Genomic DNA, 23,666 nt, shown 5'->3' on the forward strand with positions numbered 1-23,666 from the left:
TAAAAATCCTAGAAGAGAGCACAAGCAACAATTTCTCTGACATCAGCTATAGCAACATTTTTCTAAATATGTCTCCTGAGGCAAGGGAAATAAAAGCAAAAATCAACTATTGCGACTCTATCAAAAATAAAAAGTTTTTGCACAGTAAAGGAAACAAAACTAAAAGGCAGCCTACTGAATGGAGAAGATATTTGCAAATGATGTATCTGATAAAGGGTTAGTATCCAAAAGATATAAAGAACTTATAAAACTCAATACCCCAAAAACAAATAATCCAATTAAAGGATGGAAAGAAGTCATGAACAGACATTCTTCCAAAGAAAACATCCAGATGGCCAACAGACACATGAAAAGATGCTCAATATCATTCATCATCAGGGAAATGCAAATCAAAACTACAATGAGCTATCACCTCCCACCTGTCAGAATGGCTAAAATCAACAACACAGTGTTGGCGAGGATGTGGAGAAAAAGGAACACTCATGCACTGTTGGTGGGAATGCAAACTGGTACAGCCGCTATGGAGAACAGTAGAGAGCTTCTTTAAAAAATTAACAATAGCTTTCCGTGCCGATAGCGCTCTCGCAAACATGGTGAACGTTCCTAAAACCCGCCGGACTTTCTGCAAGAAGTGTGGCAAGCACCAGCCCCACAAAGTGACACAGTACAAGAAGGGCAAAGATTCTCTTTATGCCCAGGGAAAGCGGCGTTATGACAGGAAGCAGAGTGGCTATGGCGGGCAGACTAAGCCGATTTTCCGGAAAAAGGCTAAAACTACAAAGAAGATTGTGCTGAGGCTTGAATGTGTTGAGCCCAATTGCAGATCTAAGAGAATGCTGGCTATTAAGAGATGCAAGCATTTTGAACTGGGAGGAGATAAGAAGAGAAAGGGCCAAGTGATCCAGTTCTAAGCTTCATATTTTGTTAATATTACGAAGACAATAAAATCATGAGGTTATGTTCAAAAAAAAAAAATAAAAATAAAATAAAAATAAAAATAAATAAAAAATAAAAAATTAACAATAGAACTACCCTACAACCCAGTAATTGCATTACTGGCTATTTACCCACAAAAAAACAAAAACACTAAGTCAAAGGGATACATGCCCCCCATTGTTTATAGCAGCATTATTTTCAATAGTCAAACTATGCAAGCAGCCCAAGTGTCATCCATAGATGAATGGATAAAGAAGAGGTGGTATACCGAGAAAATTGAAAGTATATGCCTGCACACAGAAAGTACGCCAGTGTTCATGGCTGCATAATTCATAAGGGCCAAAAAGTATAAACAACCCAAATGCCCGTCACTGATGAAAGGATAAATAAAATGTGGTGTAACCACACTGCAGAATATTATTCAGCCATACGAATGAAGTAATCGTGCATGCTACAACATGGATGAACCTTGAAAACATTATGCCAGGTGAAAGAAGCCAAACACAGAAGATTACATAACGCATGATGCCATTTATATAAAATGTCCAGAGTAGGCAAATCTTTAATGATAGAAAGTAGATTAGCGATTGGATAGGGCTGCTTGGGGGTAAATGGAGAGTGACTCCTAATAGGTATGGGGTTTCCTTTTGGGGTAAGGAAAATGTTATAAAATTGATTGTGATGGTGGTTGTAGAATTCTGATACTAAAAAGCATTGAATGACACACATTAAGTGAGTGAATTGTATGGTGTACAAATTATATCTCAATAAAACTGTTATAAAGAAAAAAAAGAAGAGGTGGTATATATAGACAATGGACTATTACTCAGCCATAAGAAAGCATGAAATCTTGTCATTTGCAATGACACGGATGGAGCTACAGAGTATTATGCTAAGCGAAATAAGTCAAAGAAAGACAAATACCATATGGTCTCACTCATATGTGGAATTTAAGAAACAAAACGATCGAGCAAAGGAAAAAGAGAGACAAACCAAGAAAAAGACTCTTAACTATAGAGAACAAACTGGTGGTTAGCAGTGGGGGGATGGGTGAAATAGGGCATGGGGATTAAAAGGTATACTTATCATGATGCAAGAAAATAAAATAAAATGATAAAAACATTTAAAAAAGGGAGATACAATCAGGGACATATGTTGAACTTTACCAAGTGCCTTTAAGCCATTTTTAGCATTTATGGAGCTGTTTATGTGATTTTTCACCTCTTTTGACCTATTACTTTGTTCAAGATAGTCCCACTTGCTTGTGGTGTATTCGTTTTTTAAACATAATGCTGTGCGATTCTATTTGTTGCTATTAATTTATGAATTTTCACCAATATTCATAAATTAGATTTTTTTCAGTAATTTTTCTCTTTTTTGGTGCTCTTTGTCAGTGTACTACTGGCTTCACGGAATAATTTGGAATCTTTCCTTCTCTATGATCTGGTCTGGTTGGTAAAGCTTAAAAATCATGTAATTAGGGGCGCCTGAATGGCTCAGTCAGTTAAGCATCCAACTCTTGATTTCAGCTCAGGCCCTGATCTCAGGGTCATGGGATCGAGCCCCGAATCAAGGGTTGGGCATGGAGTCTGCTTGGGATTCTCTCTCTTTCTCTCTCTCTCAAAATAAATAAGTAAAATATTTTTTAAAAACAAAGAATTATCCTTATCTTGAAGGTTTATAAAAATTCAAAGTTGGCTAAACCTCAGGTTTTTGGGGTGGAGTTTTATGAAAACTCAGTTTCTCTCATGATTATTGGTCCATTCAGGCTTTCTAGTTAGTTCTTCTGGGGTCAAACTGGTGTTTTATATCTTCTCAGAAAACTATCCATTTCCGCTGATTTTCAACTGAATTTACATGTGGTCAAGCACAGTATTCTCCAAGAATTCCTTCTCTTTTCTCTGTATCAGTGGCTATTTCCCTATTTTAATGTTCAATTTTACATATTTGGCTCACTCCTCCCCCAACCCCCATTAGATTACTTAGACCTTAAAAAATCATCCAATGACACATGCTGTTTAAACAGTAGCCTACTGACTGTGCAGAGCCCAGAGACAGAGGAGCAGGAATCAGAATGGGGATGAGGAGGGTAACAAGGGAGGGGCGTTCAGAAAACATTTAAAAAGTGCAGAGAGCCCCTGCACATATGCCCTGGCCTTGAACATCCTGCATCTCCTTTTCACAAGTCCCCCACATCCAGTAACACCCGACAACTCCCACCCTGCCTTCAACGCCCAGCTGTCACCTCTTCTTGGAACCTTTCCTGGCTTCCCTGGGAAAAGTTGACGCCTTTCCTCTGACATTCAAGATTACATTTTTTTTTTTTAATTTTGAAAAAAAAATTTTTTTTAAGATTTTATTTTTAAGTAATCTCTACACCCAATGTGGGGCTCAAACTCACAACCCCAAGATCAAGAGTCGCAGGCTCCACTGACTGAGCCAGGTGCCCCTAATTTTGAAAACTTTTTTTTAAGATTTTATTTATTTATTTGAGAGAGAGAGCACACAAGCAAGGGGAGGGGCAGAGGGAAAGAGAGAGAAGCAGACTCCCGGCTGAGCGGGAAGCTGGATGTGGCTCCATCCCAGGACTCCGGGATCATGAGCTGAACTGAAGGCAGATGCTTAACTGACTGAGCCATCCAGGCGCCCCATAATTTTGAAAATTTTTAAATACAAAAAAATTAAAAGAATAAAACCAATGGAATTAACCCGTGTTAACATTCTGTCATTTTTGCCTCAGATCTTTTTTTGTTAAAAGAAGCATTACTGACAAATTAGAAGGCTTTCCTTCTTTTCTTTTTAAATTTTATTTTATTATGTTATGTTAATCACCATACATTACATCATTAGTTTTTGGTGTAGTGTTCCATGATTTGTTGTTTGCATTTAACACCCAGTGCTCCATGCAGTATGTGCCCTCTTTAATACCCATCACCAGGCTAACCCATCCCCCCAACCCCCAAAAGTCCTTCCTTCTATCCACCAGCACCAGCTCCTTCTTTCCCTCGCCGAAGACCACCATAAGTGGGAATCTAGGAGCTACTGCAACATGTTTGTATCCATAAATCCCAAGTTTTGTTTTGTTTGTGATTTCCACTGAAATTAAATGTTCGTGAATGGTATCATTCTTCAATTTCCTATTCTTGCAATATTGTTTGAGATTTATTTATGTTAATACAGATAGCATGTGTGTTTATTGAGGTATAAGCTACAAAACATAAAATTCCTCAATTCCATGTGTTTTACCTGCTGCGTAAGATCACATTTTTAGTTGTCTGCTCCATCACTGTAGACACCATGATACTGAGGTGGAGACCTCTTTTGTGCTTCCAGCATTACTGCCCTAATATCCTTGGAACTGTCTGCTCACGCACACGCGTGAATTTCTCGAGGTAATCATACACCTAGATGTGAAACTGTTGGTCATAAAGTATGTACATTTTCAGCTTTGAATGTCATTGCCAAAACGTCCCCTGGTGCTTCGTCCCGCCATTAATCTAGCATTTCTGCAGCTGTTGCCATGATCAGTTGACTTGCCTACCTGCCGCCTCCTCACGAGTTACCAGAGGGCATGTGTGGGACTGGCACTCAATGAACGCTTGACAAATGGAATGATGAGCTCACTGTCTAGCAGAAGAGACAGATGCTAATGGGACAAGTGCATTAAAGGCTATGAGACCTCCTCTGGCGGGGATCCAGGGAAGGCTTCATGGAGGAGGTGACATGTGAGATGGACTTTGAAAGGCAGGGAGGATCTGACCGAATGAGGATGGGGATGACGGAAGGACTGGGCCGGGAGGAGGGGGTGGGTCAAACAGCCCGGGCACGTTTGACGTGCCAGAGTGGTGCTTCTTAGCTAAGGGATGAGCATGAGCGGGAAGGAAGGGTAGAAAAGCCCAGGGTGTGTATTTTGTAAAATCTTCAAGGTGATCTGATCCAACCCCCATCCCAAGCAGGAAGAGCCTCTGAGCCAGAGCAAGTGTGTGGGAAGCGGGAAGGAAGCAGGAAGACAGGCTGGAAAAGGTAATTGGGTTTAATCCAAGCTCAGCCTCCAATGGCGGGCTCTGGGCGTCAGTGAGAAGTGACAGGTCAGAGATGGGCTCAAAGATGACTCACCTGATAAGCAGGCAAATCACTGGGACACACTGGCCCTGGAAGAGGCGTAGGCCTGGACTTCTGCCCCAGACCCACAGGAGAGCGCTGGGACTCAGCCCCTCCGAGTCCTCCACTTTGCGGCGCTGGGGGCCCAGCCATCGTTGCCTGCCCCCTCCACCCCAGCTATTCCAGGCAGGTGCCCAGGCCAGGGCACTGGGGAGACCCTCCCGGAAGCACGAAGCCAGGGCCCCTGCACTGAATTTCCTCCCATTGCGTAGCTCAGCCCCTCTGATCAAGGCTGCGGTGCGCCCCAGGGCCTGGGGTGAGGGTGGGGTGGGAATCCCGTCCTTCCATATTCCCTGCTTCCTTCAGCAGAGTCCGGCTCTGGGCACCCGGCCCAGAGTGGAGGGAAAGGGGAGAGACACGCACGACCTTCACTTCCAAGTCCTTTCGCCTTAAGCCACTTCAGCAAAACCACCAGCAGCGGCGATAGCAGGTGAGCGGAGGATGTCAGCCATGCTCTGGGGACAAGGGACACGCCACGGGAGTCAGACAGGCCTGGAGCCGCTTTGGGTTCAGCCACTTTGGTGCCCAAGTGCATGCATGCGTGCGCGCTTGTGCCTGTTAAAACCTCTCTGAGCCTCAGCGTTCCCATCTATCGAGTGGGCTACTCCCACCTGCTCTGCCCCTCCCCTGGATTAAAGGAATCACAAGGAATGTGAAGTCAGTCAGTGGCACTGGTCACTCAGTTCCATTGCCTGAGCGGCTCTCCCCAAAGCCTGGCCGAGTCTGCAGGTCTGGGCACATGAGATCCCAGCCCAGAAGGGCTCCGGTCCTACTGAAGGACAGACATCCCCCACGCCCGTCCCCCACGCCCCACACACCCCCTCTGGTTCTGAGAAGACCTCCCCATCTGCCAGCTCTTTTGGAGGGAACAGCTCAGTTCAAACAGTGCCCGAAGCAATCAGCACCGTTGGTCAGCCACTGCCACCAGAACGTGGCCGGCCAGCACAAAGACCCTGGACAGCCTGCCACTGGGCAGGTAAGGAGGGGCGCGTGGAAAGATGGGGGTTCCCGGTCCCTGAGCACACACAGGCATGCGCGCCTTTCTGCTTTTTGCCATTCCTCCTCTGGCTGGCCCCCTGCAGCGGGGATTATTTGACCAGGTTGTGAACAGGAGACCCGTAGATAAAAGTGAAGCAGATAATGAAGGAGGTGGAAACTCAACTCCCAAGTGCCCCCCAGACAAGGTGTCTGTGTGTGACTTGTCCCTCATGCTCCATGCCCCACCAACACAGGCCAGCTGGTGTCCACACGGGGCTCATTTGCCCTCTGCAGCATTTCCAGCCTACGGTCCAGTCATTGCCACTCGGACACCTGAGGTGATGAGGCCCCCACATCAGACCAGCACACGGTCACATCCTCAGCCAAGTGGCCACAGGCACATCTAGCCCATCTGTATCTCCAAAGACCTCAGGATGCCCTTCTCTTTTGACAAGATCCCGTGGCCTGAGGCCACTGTCCCTCTGGCTGGGCACAATTCTGAGAAGACTCAGCTGACCTTGCCTTGAGAGTGCTCATGCAGAACAGCAGGATGGGAGGGTGGGAAACACAGACCGTGGGGGCCCAGGACACTTGGATCCTGGTTTTGCAAGAGGGCCCAGGCTTCAGTTCCCTCTTGGAACAATCTGGATCACCAGGAGGAGGCAGGGGGTGACCGCGGGCATCCCCCCACCCCCGCCAACTCTGCTTCTGCATGTTTCAGCAGCCACAGGGTGCTAGGAAGTAACACGGCAGCTTGGCTGCATCCCCTGCCCTAGAAACACAGGGCGCAGGGTTCTGGCCACAGGTGCTCTTCTCAAAAGCTGCCTCAGTTTGCCCACAGCAGTCTAGACAGCTCTATGACAAGGATCCCCCACGGTACCTCATGAGCTGCCCGGGTTCTCATCCCAGCTCCCCCTGCAGCCCTATTTTGCACGAGTTGCACCAGCCAACTCATGGCAAGAATGGGGAGTCCGGTCCGCACCACCCATGCTGATGGGTGAGTAACCCAAGAAAACCTGGCTCTCCCAGGACAGAGGAGAGAGGACACGGGGCCCTGCCTCATGCAAACCGGTGTCTTAAAGCTGCTGATCTCGCTTCCTCAGAGCATTTTCATTACAGCCGGTCCCAGAGTGAGCCTGCCCAAGGCCCTGAAGGCCCCATGGACTCCTGCACCCTGGCAAAGAGCTCCCAGCACTTTCTAGCCCATTATCTCCACGGTTCTTCCACCAGCTGCTTCCCAGGAAGAACCAGAGGAGAGAGAGTGTCCCTGGGCTGTGACAGTCAGTGGGGAGGGTACAGGCTGGCAGCAAGGTCCACTGTGCCCCCAGTCACCAGTACTTTACTCTTTACTGCGGGGGGCGGGGGGGATCTTGGCAACTCCCACAGGCGGCCAACCCAGGGGAACGGAAGCCCTCAAGGGCCAAAACACACCCTGAGGTACGCTGGGGAGGGAAGGCCTGCCTTCCAAGCCTTTGAGGGGTGCCCTAGACTGGCCACAGGGGACAGGTTTCGATCTACACCGCAGTCTCCAGGAATAACACTTCCCGTCTGTAATAAATCCGTGACATGTTTCCAAAGCCCTCTGACCCAGCCGGGGAAGGTGTTTTCATGCCCAGCTGTCAGGTAGGAAAACCAAGGGCAGGGGTGCCAGCCAATAGGGGCTCTGGTCCAGAACCAGAAGCCACGCTCCTCCGCGAGTGGTTCCTCTCCCACGAGCCAGGAGCCTCTCTGCAGCCTAACCCCGCCTCTGCTGGGCCAGGAGGGACACACCACCAGCTTCCCAGGACCACGGGCAGTGGCCAACCTCCTGGAGACCCTCAGGGCATCCCAGCAGAGAAGCTGGGCACACGGTGGGTCCTCCTCTCTCTCCAGCATTGTTCTGTCAGCCCATGGGCAGCTAGTTCTGATCTGGTTTACTGGGAACCCCATCCCTTTCCACAGGTCACCTCAGTGGTTACTGGTGATCCCCAGGCAGCCCAAGCCATGCTGCAGAATCACCAGGGTCTGGCTTCAGGGTCTCTGTGCTCAGGGGGTGTGTCCGAAGAGCCCCACCTCACGCGCCAGGCACAAGCTAACTCCCTTTCACTCAGAATAAGGCTGGGCTGGGCAGAAACTGCCACCCGGCCATGCTGTCAGAAGGAACTGAAGTCACTGGCCCCATGGGTCCTCTCCCAGCTGTGGTCACAACTGCTGGCCCACGGGCAGGAGGGAGAGGTGCACTTGCCCCTGAGAGCCCCACAGAAACCGTGTGTCTCCTGTGGCAGCACAATGGGAAGATAACTGAGTGATTAGGCTCCCCTTTTCTAGCTGCTTCTTTCTTTCTAACTTGAAAACATCTCGTAAAGAAGGAGAAAATGCTGGAGCTGTCCCCTCTCACTGACAGCCCCCTCCACCTTTCAGGAGGCACTCAAGGCCTCACTCTACCAGGGTTGGGGGCTGTGCACGGAGAAGAGAGAGGAAGGGGCCTCATCCACAGCCCTGTGGTGGGCCAGGGAGTAGAGACCCGCGTGTAGGTGAGAGGCCTGGAGCAACTCACTATACCCTCTGTGCCTCAGTCTCCTCGCCTGCACCATGGCGCTGGCTGGCTCTAGCTCGCCAATAAAATATAGCTCTCTCCCTACCTCAGTTTCCCTCCAGAGAAAGGCATCTGCTTCAGACAGGAGGACAAGGTGAATTCGGGAAGAGCTCACCTCCAAGAGCCACAGATCCAACAGCAGTCCCTTTCCCCTGGGGACAGGAGTTAGGGAGAGGGCAAGGTAAGACACCACATGACAGGGGGTGGCGTCCAGAGAAGGCCGTCTCACCACCGTGGTTCCCCAGCCTCTCTCCAGCGAGGTACAGGCTGTCAAAGGAGAAAGTCCATCTCCTCGTCCCCTGGCCTTCCCACAGCGGCCTGGGAACTTGCAGGTGGCTTTCATCAAGGCGGGTACAGAGACTGAAGCCCGAAACTGGGCTGCTCCCTCGCGTCTTCCTCTCCCAGAAGGCAACTCTCCCTCTCTCCCTGAACCCACAAGGGTAGCAGAGGCCCACAGTCCCCTCTGCTCAGATGAGCGTTTTTCACCAGCGATTTTCTCCCGTCCCCAGACAATTCTTATCCTTGCAGTGTTCACACCCATAACACCTTAGAGCCCATGCAGAAGTTGCAACCTCCTCCATTCTCAGGGATGGGGAAAGGGGGCCCTGCAGTGGGGTGGTCCACCCCAAACTGGACCAGAGGTCCAGAGAGCAAGATTGGCCCCTGCCGCTCCTGAGAGCATCAGATGGTCAAGGCAGTGCCTGGGAGGACAGCTCTGTGGGACCTGCTAAGTGACCTTGGTGAAACCACAGCACCCCTGCCTGGGCCTCAGTTTCCCCAGGTCCATCACCCAAATCCAAAGTTTCTCTCTCAAGGCCAAGAGGGGGATGGCGACAAGAACCTTTCTTTGAAAGCATATGAGAAAAGGCGGCATCCTCTAGCACTGGGGGCCCAGGAGCCCAGTCCAGTAGCACAGAATGAGACCCCCCTCCTGGCAGCCGGCAGCAGTGACGCTGTGAGAACCCATGACGGCGAAGCAGACCGCTGGGGGCGGGGGGGGGGGCGCACACCCCTCCCAGCCCAGCCCAGCCCAGCCCAGCCCAGCGAGTGGGCGGCACAGCCCCAGGGAATCCCTGGGTGGGGGTAGTCCAGAGAGGCAACCCCACCTAGCTGTCAGGCTGGCGGGGGTTGGGGTTGGGGGTGGGGGTGGGGGTGGGGAGCCTCCCGCCCACCCTCCCCCCAACCCAGTGAAGACGCTGGACCAAGCCACTGCCCTCCCCGGCTGGCAGCTCATTCCACCCTTCCCTGGGTCCAGGCAGGCAGCCAGCCAGCGTGGCAAGGGAGTGTGGCGCAGTCTCCCCTACCCCCACCCCTCCCAGTCCGAGGTCCCGGAAAGCCTAAAGCAGCAGTCCCTCCCCACCCCCTCCTCTGTCCAGGACCCGGATTCTGCGCCCCTTCTCCCGGCCTGATCAGTCCTGGCTCATACCACCCGCGTGCTCACCACATCTGCGCCCTGGGCGTCACGGCCCAGCCCCAGGCAGGGTGCTCCGGCCGCCGGGATGAGGTGACAGGCAACACGCTCCTTACCTGGGAGGAGACAGCCAGCCGGTCCTCCTCGCGGGCCTGGTGAAACCAGCCCCACCTGGCAAGGGACTGTCAGCAAATTCCCCTCTGCATCACCGCGGGAGCGGCATCCCGGCTCCTCCCCGGTTGGAGCCAACCTTGGCTCCGCCCCAAGGCTTCTCTGACCCACGGGGGAACCCGGGCCGGATTATCATATACAAAGGCCCAGGCTCCGCCTCAGAGACCCTGTCGTTACCAGGAACCATCTGCAAATTACCATCGCAAACGCACAAGGCTGCCGGTCCCTTGCAGCAATCGCTCCAGCACCCTCTGATGCCCTGGTCCTCGGCAGCTGTCTTGCTGCTCTCTGCTCACCGTACAACCTCACCCCTACCCCAAGCTCTCCTCTGAGGCTTGTCCCCCTTCCGAGTCTCCCCACCGGTGCCAGCCAAAGCAAGAAAAGATGCACAACCACACAAAGGTAGCAGGGTTCTGCCCCGCCCTGGGACGGGCTCCTGGTGCCCAGTGGCTGGTACCCCCTCCTTCTTCCCCAGCAGAGAAGAGATCTACAGATTGGCCACAGCCTTGCCTGGGAAGCCCAAAGGAGTGGGCTGGGTCATTTACAGTTTGCCTGGGCCATAGTCCCCTGCATGTCTCCAGTTTCATCAAAGTCCTGGCTATTCTGCTAGAGACAGCTACTTTGGGCCCTGGAGGCAGGTACCAGTGTTTGAACCCCCAAAGATCAGTACGCAGAGTAGGGGGTAGTGCAAAATAGGGCTGCAGGGGTAGCTGTGAACGCCGCTCTCACTTCCCCAGGCAGGGGCCCAGGCACGTTTATTTAATAGACATCATCCTGTACTTTCAGTACAATAGCTAATGGGTGAGGAGAGCTGAAAAGGGACTGTCCACGGTTTTATAAGGGTAAGATATTGATCATTAGGAGCTGTTAGCAATCAGATGAGAAGACCGTAGAGGAAGCAGCTGAATACAAGGTATGAGATGCTGCGGGGAGGGGAGCTGTGCCTTCATGGGTTGCTTCCCAGCGGGATAAATCCAAGAGCAGCCTTTAAGAACTCCAGCTGCCTGGATTCGAATCCATCTGGGCCTTCTAAATATGGGGCTTAACCTCTCTGAGCTTCAGTCTTTGAATATGTAAAGTGAGGGAAATAATAATAACATTGGAGGGTGGCTATGAGGATGAAATGAGATGCTGTATAAAAAGTAGTTGCTCAGTGAATGTGAGTGGTTGTTGCCATTGTTACCGTCCTGGGTACTGGCGGGAGAGAGAAAAGCCTGAACAGAAGCAGCTTGTCCTCTCTTCTCTCTGCTTCCTCCTTACAGAACTAGCCTCTGACCACAGGGTGGAAGGACTAAGGGTCTTGTGTAATGGGGCTAATAGCTGTTCCTTTAGAAAGGTCCTGTGTTAAATGGAAAAAACCTGGTCTCAGACCCAGTTGAACCTTGGTTCAGGTCTGGACGCTTGTCTCCTACTAGCTGTGTGACCTTGTCTTGTACAAGTTACTTAACCATGCTGAGATTAACTTCCTCGTCTGTAAAACAGGTGCCCTGAGGCAAATGAAAGGAGTCTGATAATAGTACCTACCTCACAGGGTGGCTGGGAATATAAAATGCATAGAAGGTACTTAACTCAGTTTTTCACATACAGAAGATGCCGGTCATTGTTAATCTCTCCCTTCCTGGAAAGACCTAGATAAAGTGGAGGGAAGACCCAACACTGAAATTCCCAGGCATCCTCCACTGCGTGTCCTGGGAGGAGACTGTGTTGTGGGTATTCTGGCCCAGACCAAGAGCTGGTTTCAGCAGCTCTCCAACCCCTTTGCCATGGTGCCATCCACACAGACCCTGTGCAGCCTGCCTCCCTAGATGAACCTGACCCCTGGACATGCCCTCTGGGGGGGAGCTGAGGCCAGAATGGAAAGCTGGAAACAGGTCTTCAAAGGCCTCAAAGCCAAGGCTCCAAAGGTTGGACTTCACTAGGTAGGCCAAAGGGAGCCATGAAAGTTTTTGAGCAGCAGCAAGGGATAAGACTGATAAGCCCACACCCAACCCACTCCTGCTCCTGGAGGCAAGACCTAGGAGGCATCAGGGATGTATACTAAAGGGAGACACAGAAGAGGAGGAACAAGAACCCATGAAAATGCCAGGTGGGCTTTACAGCGATACAATCGAAGACATGACCCCAGAGTCCTAACCAGGGTCCTAACCAACCAAAAACCAACCACCTAGATGAGGGTGAAGCTGGTAGAAGGTGCTCAGTAAAGGTGCATAGAAATGAATAGCTGAGGCTTTGTGGACTTGGGAGCCTTTTGAAGGAAGGTGCTTCCAGCTTGTGGCTGCTGAGAACATTTTTCCTGCTCTTATGTGGATTGAGGTAGGAGCTCTGTGAAAGACAATGGCTCCTAAGCTATTGTCTTTATGGCTGTTTTGTTAACCTCCATTGTCTTGGCTGGGGACATAATCCAGAACAACTGCAAAGAAGCCAAAGGCCTCTGAGCAATCCAAACAGACGGAACTGTCAAACTGTCAAAATCGGTAATTTTTCTGCAGAGGAGCACCTTGTATCTTCAGTGAGAGCCCACCTACATTTACTCTACACACAATTTCAACAGATCCAGTGTGGCAGAGACTGCCAAAGGTCCCCTTGGATCTTTCCTTCCCACTTCTTTTTTAGCAGTAGAGCTTCCAAGATTAAAACCTGGATTCACGGCTACCTTGCCAGAGACTACATTTCCCAGCCTCCCTTGCAGCCAGGAGCAACTACAAGACTAAGTTCTAGCCAATGGGATGTGAGTAAAAGTGTTTCATTCACTTCTGGGCCACATTCTTAAAAGGAAGCTGCCTACTCCCCACTTCCTCTTTCCCCTTGTGCAGATTGGACCATGGGCATGGGGATGGGGTGGGGGCAGCTCTGATGAAGCTAACAAGGACAACACCCTAGGGTTTCCCCGTCAACCAGAAATTAAGAACCTGAGTTTCATGATGACCTGAGGACCTGGAGGAGAAGAGCTTTGGACTGCTGACCACCTTCGTCTCTGTGACAACAGCTGAACCAGTAGCCTAACTGATAAACCTAGTTTCCTGATTATCAAGCCCACAGCAGATGAGCAGGAGCACACTGGAAGAAGAAAGGATTCATAAATAAGCACAGTGAAATAAGCAAAAGTCAAGAGCAAGAGAAGCTAGAACAACTATGAAACAAAGTCGGAAGTCATTTAGTTCAGGGTGACTCCAAGAGGCCTGGGGACATCATTGTATTACAGAGTAATGTTGGAAACATGCTGAATCATTAAGAGAAGGTTAATTCTGATCAAATGTTTTCTTTTAAAATGAAAACAATGTTAATTTAGAAAGTATTTCTGATCAAAAATGGTTAATATAAAATTAATATAAAATAAAACATATATGTTTAAGGGTAGAGACCTTCAGCATCCAGAAAACTCAGCCATCCAAAATGATACTTTTCTTCAAGAGTCAGAAAGCAGAGATTTTGATTCATTGATATTTACCTTCTCCCCTACTAGATTATTGGTCAGATTGTAGCTCCTTTTTTTTTTTTTTTATTCCTATTATCTAGCAGAGTGCCCTAACTCAATAAATACCTCTTAATGGCACTGGTGTGTCTGGGGCGGGGGGGTTGGGGGCGGGTAGATTCCAGAGCTTAGTGAGGTCTTACTGATTTGGATTATTGTTCAGTGAAATTGCTTGAGGTCCTCGACTATCCTAGTGAACAAGTGCAGGGACATAGCCCTCACAAGAGTATTATGGGCCCACAGTGGCCCTGGGACCTCCCCACTGTTGTCTAGAAATTATCTCATCAGAAACATTCCCTTGAGCTCATAAAGACCTACATACACAAGGATGTTCATTGCAGAACTGAATGTAATTGCAAAAAACAAACACAACTGTACACGATCTACACAACTGTTCATGGCCCTTCGGTACTGCCCAGACGGGATGTTCGGGAAAACTCAAAATGACGGGGGAAAGGTGGGAAACCCAAGAAAGAGCTAGCTGGATGTGCTCATGGCCTAGTTTTCATTAGACTCCACTGGTTTTAGGCTTCAAGGTAGGAGAGCTGCACTAGAGTCCCCATCACCCCAGACCTGGTTCTGGGTCAAGACTGCTGAGTGCTGGATAAGACTGCTAGGGAGTGAGCAGGGGAGGGTGGCTGTGGGACCAGAGGTGATGGGCATGAGACTCCACAGATTTTGCTATAGGACCCCGAATGTAAACTCATGCCACTAACAGGGACAGTATTTTTAAGGCAGAACCACATCACTATTTATACTTTAAATGACAATCCAGATACTCCAAGGTATCCACTACCCCCCAAGAGCCAAATCAAAGCTCTCCAAGAATGTGAGTCCGTTTTTGGAGCTTGGGTTTCTATCACACACTCTAATCTGCTTTTCTGAACAGGAGGGAATTTGATTTCCTGTGCAGAATGTAGGGAAGCAATCTATTGGGGTGGAAAATTATTTTTCCATTGTCTTCCGTCTAACCAGACATGAGGTTGTAGATTTCGAGATAGAACAAGGCTTCAGGCTTAAGTCCAGAAACATAGCACTGACCCTTCATTGGAAGCTGGCATTCCCCACATTGGTGGGGCCAGAGTGGAGAAGCCAGGGCCCAGTAACCACTTGGCCCTCTGTGGCAGAGGACTTAGGCCTCCGCTCTGCTGGCACAGCCTGGCCTCCCTGCCCCACCTTACCCCTGGCCTCAGGCCAGAGCGCCACTCACCAGTGCTCCACCAGGTAGATGCTTTAGCTTGTAGTAGCCTCTTTTACTAGTACTTCTCTCCGGGAAAAGGGGAAATTCATGACTGGTGGGAGGTCATTTTCATCTACCACCAACAGCCACTACCAATTATCAATATTAGAAATTTCTGGTGGGCCAGGTCAGAGGCAGATGCTGATGACATCACAAAGGAAGCACCTCTGTTGTGCTGGAAGTCTGAAGGCATTTGAAATGGAGGGTTCTCCCATACAGAATTGAGACAACCTTGAGCATGACCAGACAGATCTGAGTGTTAGAAGCCTGTGCTCAATACTGTCTTGAGTCTGGCTGATGACCTGCAGGATTACGTTGATAAGAATACTTGAGTCTTGGGGCGCCTGGGTGGCTCAGTCGTTAAGTCGTCTGCCTTTGGCTCAGGTCATGATCCCAGGGGGTCCTGGGTTAGAGCGCCCCGCATCGGGCTCCCTGCTCGGTGGGAAGCCTGCTTCTCCCTCTCCCACTCCCCCCCGCTTGTGTTCCCTCTTTTGCCGTGTCTCTCTCTGTCAAATAAATAAATAAAATCTTAAAAAAAAAAGAATACTTGAGCCTTCATGTTGATATTACATTAATGCTAAAGCCCCCCCACCCTAGGTGGACCCTCACAGGGCAGAAATTTGGCTTTCCTATTGGATTTTTTGTGGGCTACAGAGAAAGGACCCCCTCTTCATTGCCAGGCTTTTTAAATAACATTTTTAAAAAAGATTTTTTATTCATTTATTTTAGAGAGAGAGATCACTAATAGAGGGGAAGGGTAGAGGGAGAAGCAGACTCCCCACTGAGCAGGGCACCCGATGCGGGGCTTAGGACCCTGAGATCATGACCTGAGTAGAAGGCAGACGCTTAACCGACTAAGCCACCCAGGCGCCCCCATTGCCAAGCTCTTAAAATCAACTCTGCTATATCATTCCACTGGGAATTGGCATCTGTTTCAGTAATGAGCCCCTTTTTTTGGTTTGGTTTATAGTCTTTATTAACTTCATGAAATACAATACCCATACAAAAATGTATATATACATAATATAAATGAGCACTATAATGAATAATCATAAAGCAAAGTCCTGTAACCACTACCCAAGTCAAGAAAGAAGACATTATTAGCAGACATTTCCCTGTGTTGTTTCCCAGTCATACCCCTTCCTCCTTCGTCAGACCTCCATCCAGAGATTACCCTGTCCTGATCTTAATGGTAATCCTGTCTTCCTTTTCTTTACACTTTTACCATCTGCAATCAGTATAGTTTGGTTTGCTCTGTTTTTTGAAGTGGACATTAATGGAATCAGAGTCTCTGTATACTTTACATTGGCCTTCTCTTACTCAACATATTTTTAAGATCCATCCATGTTTTAGCATGCAGTTGTAATTTATTCCTTATTATTGCTGTAATGGTATGCACTAAACTCTCACCTTTGGTTGACCTTCTGTCTCCGTGCAAGCAGAAAGTAAAGGGTAACGCAGAGTTGTAAACTGCCTGGCTGAGTTTTGAAGGATTACCCCAACACAAACACACAATCCATCTTCAAAGACTAGGAGATATTTTTTCTGTTCTTGTTCCAGATGTTTAAATAAATCTCTATCAAATCAGTAGCTGACCACAAATCTAATGGAATAGAGACTTCAGTGGCCACACACAACAAAAAATACAGATTTTGCAAAATTAGTTCAGAAAAGACATTAGGCAAACAATTTCTACAACAAGCAACAACAACAAACCTTGGAGAGAGAAAGATCGTAATTCCCAGGGTTGCCACATTATAATATTCAAAAGGTCTAGTTTTCAACAAAAAATATGAGGCATGAAAAGAAACAAAAAAGTATGGCTCATATACAAGAAAAGAGGTGATTAATAGAAATTGTTGCTGAGGAAGCCCAGACATTGGACTTCCTTAAAAAGATTTTAAGTCAACTGTTAAAATATGCTCAAAGAGTTAAAGGAAATCATGAGAATGATGTCTTGCCAAATAAAGAAATAGAAATTATAAAAAAGGAAAAAAAGGAAATAATAAAAAAGAACCAAATAGGAATTCTGGAGGTGAAAAGTACAATAACTGAAATGAAAAATTCACCAGACAGGCTCAACAGCAGATTTGAGCAGACAAAAGAAGGAATCAACAAACCTAAAGATAGGCCAACTGAGATTATCCAGTCTGGGTAGAATAAAGAAAAAAAGAATAAAGAAAAATTAATAGACCCTAAGAGACCTGTAGGACACAATCAAGAATACCAATATTGGAAATAACTCAAAAATATATAGTAATAAAAATGACAAAGGAATTAAAATGATACACTAGAAAACAGGGATCTATTTAACACAAAAAATGGTAATAGAGAAAATAAACAAAAATAGCATAGGGCATACAAAAAACAAATAGCAAAGTGATAGAAATATGTCCTATCTTTTCAGTAGTTACTCCAAATATAAGTGAATTAAACTCTCCAATCAAAAGGCAGAGACTGAAAGAATGAATTAAAAAGAAATGTAAGCTCACAAGAGACTCACTTTAGATCCAAAAACAGAAATACGTTCAAATTAAAAGGATGAAAAAAGACATCCCATGCAAACAAGTAACCAAAGAGAGCTGGAGTGGCTATACTAATATCAAAAAAAATAGACTTTAAGACAAAAGTGTTACAAGAGACAAAGAATGACACTGTACAATAATGAAAATAGAAATAATATATAAAAATATATAATAGTTATATAAAAAGGTCACTGTATCAAGAAGGTATAAAAATTGTAAACATATATGCACTCAACAACAGAGTCCCAAAATATATGAAGCAAAACTGACAAGACTGGAGGAAATAAACAGTTTGACAATAATACCAATTTTGATAATGGATACAACAACTAGATACAGATCAGCAAAGATACAGTAGACTTGAACAACACTGTGAATGAACTGGACCTAAGAAACAACTATGGAACACTTCCCCCAACAACAGCACATTCTTCTCAAGTTCACATGCAACATTCCCCAGTATAGACCATAAGTTAGGCCACAAAACAAATCTCAATAAGTTTAAAAAGATTGAAGTTATGCAAAACATGCTCTCTGACCACAATGGAATAAAATTGGAAATCAATAACAGAAAGAAATCTGGAAAACTCAAAAACATGGAGATTAAACAATACAACCTTAAATAACCAATGGGTCAAATAAGAAATCTTAAGGGAAATTAAAAAATATTTTTGAGATGAATAAAAATTAAAATACAACTACAATTGATGAGATGTGGTGAAAGCAGTGCTCAGAGGGAAATTTATATATGTAAATGCCTCCACTAAAAAGAACAAAGATCCCTAACCAATAACCTGTACTTCCAACTTAAGAAACCAGAAAAAGAAGAGCAAACTAAACTCAAAGAAAGTAGAAAGAAGGAAACAATAAAGATTAGTGGAGATAAATGAAATAGAGTAGAAAAACAACAAAGAATCAACAAAACCAAAAGTTGGTACTTAAAAAAGATCAGCAAAAGTGACAAACCTTTAGCTAGACTGAACAGAGGAAGAGAGAGGAGACTCAAATTATTTTTTTAAAGATCTTATCTATTTGAGAGAGAGAGAGATAGCGAGAGAGAGAGCATGAAAGGGGAGGAGAGGGAGAAGCAGACTTCCTGCAGATCAGGGAGCCTGATGTGGGGCTCGATCCCAGGACCCTGGGATCATGACCTGAGCCTAAGGCAGACGCTTAACTGACTGAGCCACCCAGGCACTCCAAAATCTCTTCATCTCTATACTCTAAATCACCTTCATTTTTTTTTAAGATTTTATTTATTTGACAGAGAGAGAGAGAACAAGCAGGGGGAGCGGCAGGCAGAGGGAGAGAGAGAAGCAGACTCCCCACTGAGCAGGGAGCCCGATGTGGGACTCGATCCCAGGACCCTGAGATCATGACCTGAGCTGAAGGCAGATGCATAACTCCTGAGCCACCCAGGAGCCCCTTAAATTGTTAAAATAAAAAAAAATTGTGGGGACATTATTATTGACCCTACAGAAATAAAGAAGGATGATAAGAGAATATTATGAGCAAATATATGCCAACAAACTAGGCAATTTAGATGAAATGGATAAATTCCTAGACACACAATCTATCAAAACTGACTCAAGAAGAAGTAGAAAGCATGAACTGACCAGTAATGAGTAAAGAGATTGAATCAGTAATCAAAAAACTTCCAACAGAAAAGGGAACCCTTGTGCATTGTTGGTAGGATAGTAAACTAGTACAGCCAGTGTGGAAAACAGTATGGAGGATCCTCAAAAAATTAAAAATAGAGCTACCATATGATCCAGCAATTCCACTTCTGGGAATATATCCAAAGGAAATGAAAACACTAACTTGAAAAGATATCTGCACTCCCATGTTCATAGCAGCATTGTTTATAGTAGCTAAGACATGGCAACAACCTAAGTGTCCAGTGACGGATGGATAAAGACGTCGTGGCACACACACACTCACACTCACACACATACACATGTACACACACACACATTGGAATATTATTCAGATGTAAAAATGAGGAAATCCTGCCATTTGCAACAAACTGGAGGAAACTTGAAGGCATGTTGCTAAGTGAAGTAAGTCAGACAGGGAAAGACAAGTCGTATATGATTTCACTTCTCTGTGGAATCTAAAAAATAAAACAAATGAATAAACAAACAAAAAGCAGAAACAGACCCATAAATAGAACAAACTGATGATTGCCAGAGGGAAGAGCGAGGGGTGGGAGATGAGCAAAATGGGTAAAGGGGAGTGGGAGGTACAAGCTTCCAGTTATGGAATGAGTAAGTCATGGGAATAGAAGGTATTGGGAATATAGGCAATAGTACTGTGATTGTATGGTGAGAGGTGGCAGCTGCACTGGTCATGAGCCCAGCATAATGAATAGGCTTGGTGAATCACTGTGTTGTACACCTGCAATGAATATAACATTATATGTCGATTTTACTTCAATTTTTAAAAAGTGTACAATTTGGGGGAAAGCTTGGGTTGCTCAGTCAGTTAAGTGTCTGCCTTCAGCTCAGGTCATGATCTGGGGGTCCTGGAATCGAGCCCCATGTCAGGCGCCCTGTTCAGCAGGGAGTCTGCGTCTCCCCCTCTCTCTGCCCTTCCCCTCTCTCTGCCCTCCCCCCTGCCCCTCCCCCTCCCACTCATGCTCTCTCTCCCAAATAAAAAAATAAAATAAAATAAAAATTTTTTTAATCTATGAAAGCACTGAAATAAGATATTTGGGCATGGAAGATCCGGGTCTAGATTTTGGCTCCCTGGCACTGTGTCTCCTGTCCTTCAGAGATGCATCCTAGGTTCTTTTCTCTGTTTCCTGAAGCTGCTGGAGGCACTCCTGTGATAGAGGCAGGGACAGAGGTGGAAGACGCCCATTTGTGGAGTCTGGTGCCTCGAGGCTGGCACTACCTGCTTTCTAGTATATATTACTCCTGACTTTATCACCAGCATATTATTAGTGTGCAGGAAAATATGGCCAACAAGCAAGTGTTTTTATGCTTCAGCAACAGGATGCTTTCCCTCAGATTTCATTTCCTCTTTGGCTGAGCAATGCTCTTAGCTCTGTTCACTGCATCCTCTCAGATGCTCCCAGAAATTTTCCCTTTCTTCTGTGTCTCACGGTCTGATGAGCTGGAGAACCAACCAGCTCCCTGCCTGCCCCGGCGATTCCCTCATGAACCTAGCCAAGGCACATGATGGTAGCTAACCTGTTAGACTTGAGCCACGTGAACTTGTTTAATCCTCATGACGACCCTACATTGTAAATCCTTTTGTTATAGTTCTCATTTGATCTTCGAAATATCTCAGGTAAGGGAGATATCACTGTTCTCATCTAGAACACTTTATGGCTGAGGAACCTGAGGTTCAGTAATTTGGCCAAGGTCACCCAAGCGGAAGGGGGCTCAGCCAACACTGGACCGGTTTTTCTCTCTAGACTCTGTGTTTCCTGTGGATGGTCAGGAGGACTGTCTGGGCAACCTGTAGAATAATGAGAAACAATAAATCATGGTTGATTTAAGCTGCTGGGTTTTTGGTGGTTGGTTGCACAGCAATATTTAAAACAGATGCTTAGATTGTAGATGAATGTTTTCTCCATATTTACAATGTGGTGTTAAGTGGAAAAGCAGGTTATAAAACAATACATACAACATGATTTCACTGTTGTAAAAAAAAAAAAAAGGCACTTAATCCGAATCTGTTCAGTTCCTGATCTGGGGAGTGTGTGGTGTGGAAGGATGCTCGTATGCCTAACAGGATGTTAATTAGTGCAGATCCTATTGCCTAGGCGATGATGACTGAAGCCTGAAGGTGGGGGTGGGAGGGTAATGGGGTGGTGGGGCGTCCCTCACTTGGAAGAGACGTGGAAATCTCTGCCACGTGTGGCACTCCCGGGGGCATCTACAGGCTCCAGAACCAGTCCTGCGACTCCAATCAGCGTCTCTGCTGTTCCCTCCTTTCTACCAGCGGATGAGGATGGTCAGAGCGCTCAGTCCCGGGTGGGACCAGCTACCTAATCTTCAGGGCCAATGAAAAATGAAAACGAGTGGCTTCCGGTTCAAAAATCATGAAGAATTTCAAGACGGCAGAGCATTCGGCCAAGCGTGGGGTGCTTCTGGTCCTGGGGCTCTGTGGGACTGCTCAAGTCAAATGACCCTAGACTAGGGCCAGAGTGGTCCGGTTTCCCTCCTACCTTCTGGAGGGAAGGGAGGGAGGCTGCTAGAGATTGCTCCTGGAGTGGGGTGCCTGTGGCAGAGGACTGGCACCCCAAGCCTCAGCTGGGTATCTGCCCTTGGCCTCCGGGAAGGATGATGGGAAGGAGAATGGAAGGAGATGCAAGACAGAGTGGGGGGCAGGAGAGGGGGACTGCGTGCCTCCCTGTACCCGAGCAAGGGTACAGGAGTTTCCTGTGGGGGACGCAGCTGGGGAGGAATTCCAGTGGTGGGCCTCCGGGGCTAGAGGTGACTGGGTACATTGGAAAGAGTCTAGGCAGAGGAGCTTCTCCCCAGAGAACTCTACTACACCCTACTTGGAAGTCTGCTCCAGGAAGCACCAGTCATCAGGGAGTGTTGGCCAAGAAAACAAGACCGTTGGCTGGCTCCCTCCAGCTCTTACCACCCCTTTATCACACCCCAACCTCAAACCCTGGAGGTGAAAGCATTCTGAGGGAAGAGAAGCCCCCCACTGTTAGCCTTGCTTGGCACTGGGGTCAGGGGAGGAGAATCACCCTAGATTTGTGTATGATGTTTAATTCTTAAATTGGACTGGATTAAGCTGGGTTTTTAATAATAAAAAAAAAACAGGAAATCTGATCAGAAAACTAGGAATCTGACTGGAATATTGTTCAGAGCCAGAAAAGATGTGACAAAGCATGTTGAAGGCTGTGGTTAAAGACAAAGCAAACACGTTTTCTGTTTGGATCCTGTCAGATTCAGACTTTTCCAGAAACCAGGTCCACATAAATATGTCTGGAAGGGTATAGAGCTGGGTATTAGACAAGAGTTGGGTCTGGAGGTTTTTGTACTAAGAAAAAAAATGACTTTCAATGGAAGCAGGCCCTCTGAGCCAGACCCTGCTACTTACAGGCAGCCCCTCCACCACCCCCCGGGGGGCCTAGCACCCAGCTGGCTCTGGGGGAAGGAGTCCATCCTTAGCCTCCTCACCTCACCTGTGTGCGTCCTTCTGGACCCAGGGCTCCAGCCTCATTCATTTCTGTCCCCCACAGTGTGGGACAAGTCTCATAAAAATCTGTTACATCAAAACACCACATCAGAGGCAGGAAGGCTTCTATCCTCTGTGAGGGCGTGATTTACATGTAACGGGCCAGGGAGCAGGTGCAGGATGAGGAGGGGAAATGGTGATGAGCAAGTAGGGTGACCAACTTATCCTTGGGACTGTCCCTTGTCCCGGGCCATCCAGGATGGTTGGTCGCCCTAAGGAGCAGGGTCGGGGTTGAATGGAGGAGAGGGCTGGTGGAAATGGGGTGAGGACAGAGGGAGGGGTGGAGAAATGGCAGCTGAGGGACAGGGGCCACGGGAGCTGCCTTTCCTTTGTCTCCTTGGCTTTTATATCTTGTGGGGAACAAAGCCTCTCTCTGCTGGGAGGGGCTCCTTTTCCTTAAGCTGGGAGGGGTGTGTGTGTGTGTGTGCTGCAAGCTCGCACCACGCTAGAGCTCTGGTTCTCTCTCTCTCCCTGTCTTTCTCTCTCAGCAGGCCTTCCCCCTCCTCCAAAGCTCCAGTGGGAGTGACTCAGCAAGAAAGCCAGGCCTGCTCCTCGGTCTGGCTCCAGTGCAGCTGCTGGGCCCCCACCCAGGGCTCCCTGCCCCCTGCCTTTCCTCCCCTGTGGCACCCCGGGCATGAATCTCCCTGACCCCAGTCACCAGGGCAGGGACTACCCAGGTTGAGGCCCCTGCCATCTAGCTTGGTAGTCTTGAGGAGCAGTGCTGGGCAGCCCCCGGCAGGGCACCTGGCCCCTCCTCACCCCATTCCTACACTTTCCCCCAGGAGCTAACGTTTTGGCTCCCTGAGCTGGGTGCTATGCTAGACGCTCAGTGCGCACATTTTCATTTTATCCCCACATGGTGAGGTTGCTGCGCTGATTATTGTCACCTATGGATTCAGGAAGTGAGGTACAAGAGGCTGGGTCCCTCCTTCATACCCAGTTCTGAAGGACACACACGCCCACGTGGGCTAAAGTGTACGGGCAGGCACTCACAG

The 23,666-nt window shown here is 47.7% G+C and overlaps 1 protein-coding gene across 1 annotated transcript; it reads left to right on the forward strand.

Moving 5' to 3' along the window:
- The first annotated feature begins 569 nt into the window (after nt 1-569).
- LOC114204833 (large ribosomal subunit protein eL42) lies at nt 570-968 on the forward strand. Its single transcript, XM_028098043.2, has one exon. The coding sequence runs from the start codon at nt 591-593 to the stop codon at nt 909-911; it is 321 nt and encodes a 106-aa protein (XP_027953844.1). The 5' UTR covers nt 570-590; the 3' UTR covers nt 912-968.
- Nucleotides 969-23,666: the final 22,698 nt, after the last annotated feature.

Source organism: Eumetopias jubatus, unplaced genomic scaffold (genome assembly GCF_037043125.1).
Source record: "Eumetopias jubatus isolate StellerSeaLion01/CBP00866 unplaced genomic scaffold, mEumJub1_p1.0 scaffold_7, whole genome shotgun sequence".
NCBI lineage: Eukaryota > Metazoa > Chordata > Mammalia > Carnivora > Otariidae > Eumetopias > Eumetopias jubatus.